Source organism: Coffea eugenioides, chromosome 7, assembly GCF_003713205.1.
Source record: "Coffea eugenioides isolate CCC68of chromosome 7, Ceug_1.0, whole genome shotgun sequence".
Lineage (NCBI taxonomy): Eukaryota > Viridiplantae > Streptophyta > Magnoliopsida > Gentianales > Rubiaceae > Coffea > Coffea eugenioides.
Window position 1 is genome coordinate 28,752,426 of NC_040041.1, and position 7,237 is coordinate 28,759,662.

Consider the following 7,237-nt stretch of genomic DNA (forward strand, 5'->3'; position numbering starts at 1 on the left):
GAGGAGTTTATTTACGGTAATATATTGTTAAGGGATCAAAAGAGTAAAATGAAAATAGTTTAACGACCGGGGATAGATTCCTCATTAAAAATCGAAAGTTGCATTAATTCTTGAGTTCTCTGCATCTTATCTTACCTTATGCATCTAACTTTGGCTTTTCATGTTAAAAAGTTGGGTAAAAAAAAAAAAGCCCCCTTGTGATAAATCTAATGTATAGAAAAGTCTCCAGTGATTTCAAAACATATAAAACAACACCTCATGCTTTGAACTAAATTATAAATATGACGGAACCCGTAAAAATTAAAGAAAATGACTTATTGGAACCTAAAAATAAATTTTTTATACCTGATTTTTAACAAATATATATGTTTTAACCCGTAACCCCAATTCTCTCTCTCTAGAGAATGAAACAGATGATTTTTTTGTGCTGTCTTTTGCTTAGTTATATCGGGGTATTTTTATCTTTTCGTCCATTCCCATTACTTTTAGCTAATTCCGTTATCTTTACAATTTAGTTCAAAATATGAGGTGTCGTGTTATACGTTTTAAAATTCTGGGGATTTTTGTATATTAAATTTATCACAAGGAGCTTTTTTGTTTTTTACCCTAAAAGATTTGGTTGCTTTTGCGGTTGCTTTTGCTTTCCCCTTTCACCCCAACATCAGTACATTATAGAAGGACGAAAATTGCCCATCATATCGCAAGCTAAGAAAAAATATTAAAGTGTAGTAGTTTTGTTATGCGGAATAACTACATACTAACTCTACCTTCCTAAAGTTAAGTGCTCTGAGGAGCGTGCCTCGTGGTATTGTTGAAGGTAGAGTAGTCAAAGTATAAAGAGACAAACTAAACATGGAAATGAAATATGAAATTATTTTAAGGTCGTTAGTAGCGAAGAAATAATTACCAATTTAATTGAGAAAGTGTGCTTTAGTCTGTCTAGCTCGACACTCGTCAGGATGAAGTTCACGTATTTGATATTTTGAAATAGTTAAGTTAAACAAAGGAAGTATACAAATACAAGGTAAGACAATTATTATTACTGTGTGCGTATTCACATAATATTTAGTGCAATTTAGGTGTACTGACAAGTATGAATGTAATTGAATCAAATCGAATTTGAATAGTGCATTATTCGAATTCGACTCAAGTTAAAAAATTTGAACTCGAGCTCGATCGCATGAAAGTTGAACTTGATTTTGAGCTCGATTTTGTTTGATCAAACTAATCAAACCCAATCGAACTCAATCGAGTTTTATTAATATAAATTTATATTTTATATAATTTTAAATTAGGGACAAGATAGACATTTCAGACTAATAAATAAAAAATAAAAAACATATATATGTGAAACTCGATTAAACTTGGCGAACTTTTGAGCGTGACATATTAAACTCGAACTCGAGCATAGTCAATGCGAACTCAAACTCGAGTTTTAACTGAATAAGTTTGCGTGCTACTTGATTAAGCTCCACATATTTGCACCCCCTACTAACAAGTGCCAAGTAAATTTTTTAGGCACTTATTAGTACATTTAAATTACACCTAACTTATCATGCGATAATCACAATTATTACACGCCCTACATTTAGAATTTTCCTTAAGTTAATATAATTTTTCAAAAAAAAAAAACACTGGAAGCCCCTATTAACACCCGTTAGCCAAACGGAAAGTGCCAGGTGAAGTAGTCAAAGTAGAAAGAGATGAAACAAAAATGGAAATGAGAAAATTTTATTTAAAGGTTGTTACAAGAGAAGCAAATAATTACCGATTTGATTGAGAGAGTACGAGTAGAAGACTTCGTTGGGATGCAAAATGAGCAAAATTTAAGTATTCAACCAAGCCATCAACTCTCTCTAATTAGTCATACCTAGGAGAAAGTAAATAAGGTTAATTGCAGCATCTACTTTAGTATACAAGACTCTTATGATTTCTTATAATCACACTGCTAGTATCAATACATTCACGAGATTTAGAAGCTCAGTTCTCTATCTAATAAAAATTGAAATGAATAATAATCTTCTCTTGATGCTGTGGAATTATATTATAGCAGAATGACAACTATATTCTTCAACACAGACACTTATCATGGTGTAGACAACAGGAACAAAAAAAAAAAAAAAAGTAACTTATCATGGTGAATTCGAGACATAACTTTTGGTGTACGCAGAAGCCGTATCGTAGCTCTGGGTTCGTAGCAAAAACAAACAGCATAATGAAGACTAAACTGTTCAATGCAAAGGCAGTTCATCATAGAAAAGTCCATACATAACTTCATGTCTGCAGAAAAGCTCTATCACAGCTTTCAACTTGTCGCAAAAACTATCAACTGACTCCAACACGTTAATGTATCTGATCTATATTCAGTTGCGACACCTTCTAGCATCAGAGCAAGCCTAAGCTAGCAAAAATATCTTTAGATAACTGCAACCTGTTTCTACTACTTGCACGCATAAATATTGACTACTACTCACATTCAAATCATTCAGAATTAGCATTAACAAAATTATCACTGCTATCATCTGCCATGTATTCATCATCACTATGAAGTTGTCTATCCTTGTCTTCAGTGTCCCTTTTGTTTCCATCAGGTATGGGCATTGAAATTGCGTCACTAAACTCATTCTTCTTATCTGCAGAAGCTAATGAGACATCAGGAGAAACTGGAACTCTGCTGATTGGCCCTTCAGTCTTGTTTTCAGACCGACAAGTTTGAATAAGGTAATGCGCCACAGACTTGAAACCAAGCTGCGTGACCTACACAATGGGGAAAGAGTCTTGGTGATTAAGGACACTTGCAAGCCTCAAACCCAGTACGCACTAGCCCCTACCCCAACCTCTTGCCACCCAAATGACACACCATATGAAAATCAAACACAAAGTTGCAGAATATAAATGACAATTGATGTGTCATATGAACTTACTTTGAGGGCTGGCAGACATTGTTGTACTAACAAATCAGATTTTTACACTTAAGGAAAATGATACCGTGCAAATAAGTAAAAAATAACATCAATTGACAGATCAAGTCCACCTTCTTATAGATTTGACCAGTAGGTTCCCATCCTTTCACCCGGCGGCATCGACTACAGTTGCAAATTCCTCGACATACAAGGCAAATCCAATCAGGATTGTCATTAACTTCCATTACATTCTCTCCGTATCTGCACAAAGTTGGAGATTGAATTAGGACTATTAATCATAGTTGGTGATGATCTTAAGATGGTTACTTCATTACCATTCTTTTCTTTCCTAGACATTGGAATATTTTTCTGCCCACAATTATAGACGAAATATTTGAGGATTAAGCAAGATGCCAAAACACAATTAAACAAGAGACTCTTGAATAGTCTCATTTTTTTATATGACTAAGTTCAGGACAAAGGCTTTAGCACTTTGCTCATATCTTGTATAGGGGCAGATGAAGCATACAAAAAGCTGACTTTGAAATAGCTACCTGAACCTTGTCATTCTACATACATGGAAGGAATGTTAAACCTTTAGCTAGCCAAGAGATAGGTGGCTATAGACATTGAAATAGCAATCTTTGCTTTTTATCCAAGCTAAAATAACTTTTTTTTAAGAAAACCAACAGTATACTTGAGTATGCCTATTGCAGCAGTTGTTTTCCAATGTTACAGCATTAGTGAGCCACAGTAATAAAAGAAAAATGGAACTTTAAGTCTGCTTCTTGGGTGATAATAAAGTAATTATTTTCTTTCTGTATGTTTCTCAAAATAAGCAAAAGAAGATAGTAGTTCTTTTTACCACCTCATATACAAGCAATCTCCGCAGAACTGCCCGCTTACTGATTTGCACTTGCTGCATTTTGTGCGATGACCTAAAGTTTTTTGCCTGCATGGAATGAAGCGATTTGTCATTACTGAGCTAGTAAAATCATGAAGACGGGTAAACATGCAAACCATAGCTACACATATATGACTTTTGACAATATATATATATATATATATATATATATATATAACTTTTGACCAATTATGAACTGTTACAGGTCAACCAACTTGTAAGCTGAGCAACACCAAAACAAGTCAAAACAAGCAAAACTAAGATCAATTTCTCACAGTTAGACTATCAAGAAAGCATCAACAGATGCATCTCCAAGTTCTGGCAGCAAAACCTCAAGCGGGTTAATTACTTTTTACCCTTGTTTCAAATGCAAAATCAAACTTTTTGAGGACTGTTAACTATCAAAGAAAAGCAAATAATCTAAAATTGCAATAGAAGTTATCTGAGATAATAAACAGAAGAAATGATGCACTTTGAGTCTAACCTAATCTTGCATGGACCAAACTGGCAAGAAAAAGTCCAATAGAGAAAGAAGACAAACGAAAAATGATAGTCAGCATATTTTCATGAAATATCTAGCACTGATACAGTTGCCATTTGGCTTCCAAGAGAGATAAAATATGGAGGACACAGATTTTCGTGCAGTGTACACACTTCTCTTGCTTTTTCTTGCACTTTTGCTCGAAACATCATCTTTTGCAAAACTATAGGCTATTTCATAAGAGTGACAATCTATCTCATTTAAGAGTGTGAAACCAAGTCATGGAATTACCACTGGCATATGACTAGTTTTCATTCTTGTTACACATTGGAGTAGAAAATCTTATGCATATTGCTTTTGGCTTATATATATGATCCAGAAAACACCTGCTATTAGAACAGGAAATTCCAGTAGTACCAAGTTCTAAAGTTGTAAGTCAAAGAAAGAGAACTTTTCCAACATATCGACTTTCTCAAGCAAATTTTAATGCATCGCCAAACAGAACTTTCATCATACTTTCTAAACATAGAAGAGAGTATAATAATGCATGAACCCTCATTGACCAAGTAATTTGTATTTTTTGCCAAGTAATTGACATATGTTTAAGCTTTACTTTATGTCTGTCTTAACCCATATGGCTTTCAATCAAGCGAGAATAGAAAGGAAGAAGTATCTCTGCAATGGAATCTTTATTCTTAGACAATCAGTGAGGTGGAAGCCATAACAAGAAAACAATGATAATCACTTCCATACGGACAAGCCTTTACCATGGTAGAGCTTGACCTCTCAATCCCATATGGACAAATGCCTTTGCAAAGCTATTACCACATTTCAGACAATGTATTTCGCCCTGCATTCACCACTTTAAACAAGGAAATAAAACCGTTTGCTAACCTCATTTAAAATGAAAGCTCCACTCCAAAGAAAATTTCAATAGAGTACCTAGCTTCCTAGGAAGCAACATAATCTACTACCCAATGAAGAAAGAAATCTTCATGGCAACTTAAATTGTGACATGTTTTATGTCACCTTTTACTTTTTGTTCAAGAAGTTCAAGCTTCATGGACAAAAGATCAATTTCAAAATTGTTCTTTTTAAGCATCACAACTAAATTGTGAGCCAAAGAGGACAGACGCACCTTTTCCTCCTTCCACTAATACACAGCTTCCATCACTCTACTCCACCCCTGCTCCCCCAAATTAGATAAATAATAAAAAGATCTAATTCTCCTGACAGCCAAAATACATGACAACCAGCAAACAGAAATTTTGAAATAGATATTGTAAAATTAAACATCTGATTTTTTTTTTCTTTCCCTTCTCATATTAGATGATCACATCGTCATATTCACAATCTAAGGTAGAGTCAGCCCACTATTTTTGCAAGAAAAGAATCAAATGAGAAAATGAAACACAAAAATTATATTTAGTACCTGCACTGGTGGCAAGACTTGCCCCAAAATGGATCATAAATGCGCTGGCCCTCTTCATCATACCCATCAACATACAGAGTCCAAGCACTTTTGGAATCACCCAAGAGCTTCTCATGCTCTTTCGTGTAAACCTCAGGATTTGAACCCTTTTCAATATGAATCTCCACATTCTTCATCCCCTTTTCTTTCTTAGGCGTTCGATTTTCAAAGTAGTTAACTGAAGTCATAGTCTTCAACCTAAAATAGATACGTACAAAACAACAATATTAATTTTTTCCAGCAGAAATTATCTAAAGTTTCACGGAAACCAGTAATACGGTAAATGAACCACCAGCATTCATTTCATATATATAAAAGAAATTATCTGTTTCTTTTCTAAAATGTGAGATGCTAACTAAAATATCAAGCTCTTGAAACACGCATCCCAGAAGAAGGGGCACGCCAGCAGAAAAAAAAAAAGGTCTTTTCATATTCCCCGAGAAAATCATGGAAGGAAAATCCCAAGAAAACCAAAAAAAGTGGGGAAACAAAGACAAAATTAACAGGAAAAAGCAAAAAGGAGCACAAGAAAAGGGTTTTTCTCCTAATAGTGCATCATCTTTCCTACCCCTAGCATGAAGAAAATTGTATTAAAAAAAATTTTTCCTTGAGGTCATTTACCTTGAAGAGCGCCTAGGAGGATCATGAAGAGCTGGCAGTGAAGGAGAAGCCCTGAACTTTTTGTGAGTGATTGGCTTGTCCGGTTTTTGGAGGTTCTTGGAGAGGTCCAGAATGCCAAGCATCTTCATCCTTTCCATGTTTTCTTTCATCCTTTGGGCTCTCTTCTCTTCATAATCAACAGCTACTGCAACTTGTACTTCTGGTGATGATGATGATCCTTTCCTTTTTGGCTTATCTTTGACAGGAAAATCACTCCCTTTTTCTTGTTTTCCTCCATCACTTTTTGGAGTTTCAGTTCTCCTCCCACCACTCCTTGTGCTCACCATTGTTGCTCTCTCTGTTTCTCTGTCTCTCTGTCTCTGGTAAAAATGGAAGGTGAAATGATTGAATTGTGGAGAGAGGGAGAGATAGAGAGGGAAATGAAAAGGCAAACAGGCAATTGGCGCGTTTGAGAGGCTGTAGCTAATGGGCTGGGCCAAGAAGTGTCGGAAATTGGCAGTGAAGAATACAAAATTTGGACTTTTCAGGGAAAGGCCCATTTCGTGGCATCATATCTTTTATGTTTATATCATAGTTATTAAATTCGGCCTGAAAAAAATCCGGTGAAGGAGGTGGATCAACGAGTCATTGATTCAATCAGTGGGTAAGTAGTTAAACCAACGGGTCACTAAATATATTTAAATATTATGCTTTATAATTTTTTATATAAAATATATTATATAAACTATAATAAACAATGCCATAACAAATGCAAATTTAATTTAATTTGTATAAGAATCAGCAAAATATTAATTTATTTAGTAATCTACCAAACTTGAAATGCAAAATTTTATCTGTGTTTAGTGTAATTATCCAAC

The 7,237-nt window shown here is 34.6% G+C and overlaps 1 protein-coding gene across 1 annotated transcript; it reads right to left on the reverse strand.

Annotated features, from left to right (window-relative positions):
• Window positions 1-2,248: 2,248 nt before the first annotated feature.
• On the reverse strand, window positions 2,249-6,706 carry LOC113778800 (cell division cycle-associated protein 7-like). Its single transcript, XM_027324298.1, has 5 exons — window positions 6,381-6,706; window positions 5,721-5,957; window positions 3,772-3,855; window positions 3,035-3,164; window positions 2,249-2,757 (listed from the first exon to the last, which is right to left on the reverse strand). Exons 1-5 carry the CDS (start codon window positions 6,704-6,706, stop codon window positions 2,482-2,484), a joined length of 1,053 nt encoding a protein of 350 aa, XP_027180099.1. The 3' UTR covers window positions 2,249-2,481.
• Between the last annotated feature and the right edge of the window lie 531 nt (window positions 6,707-7,237).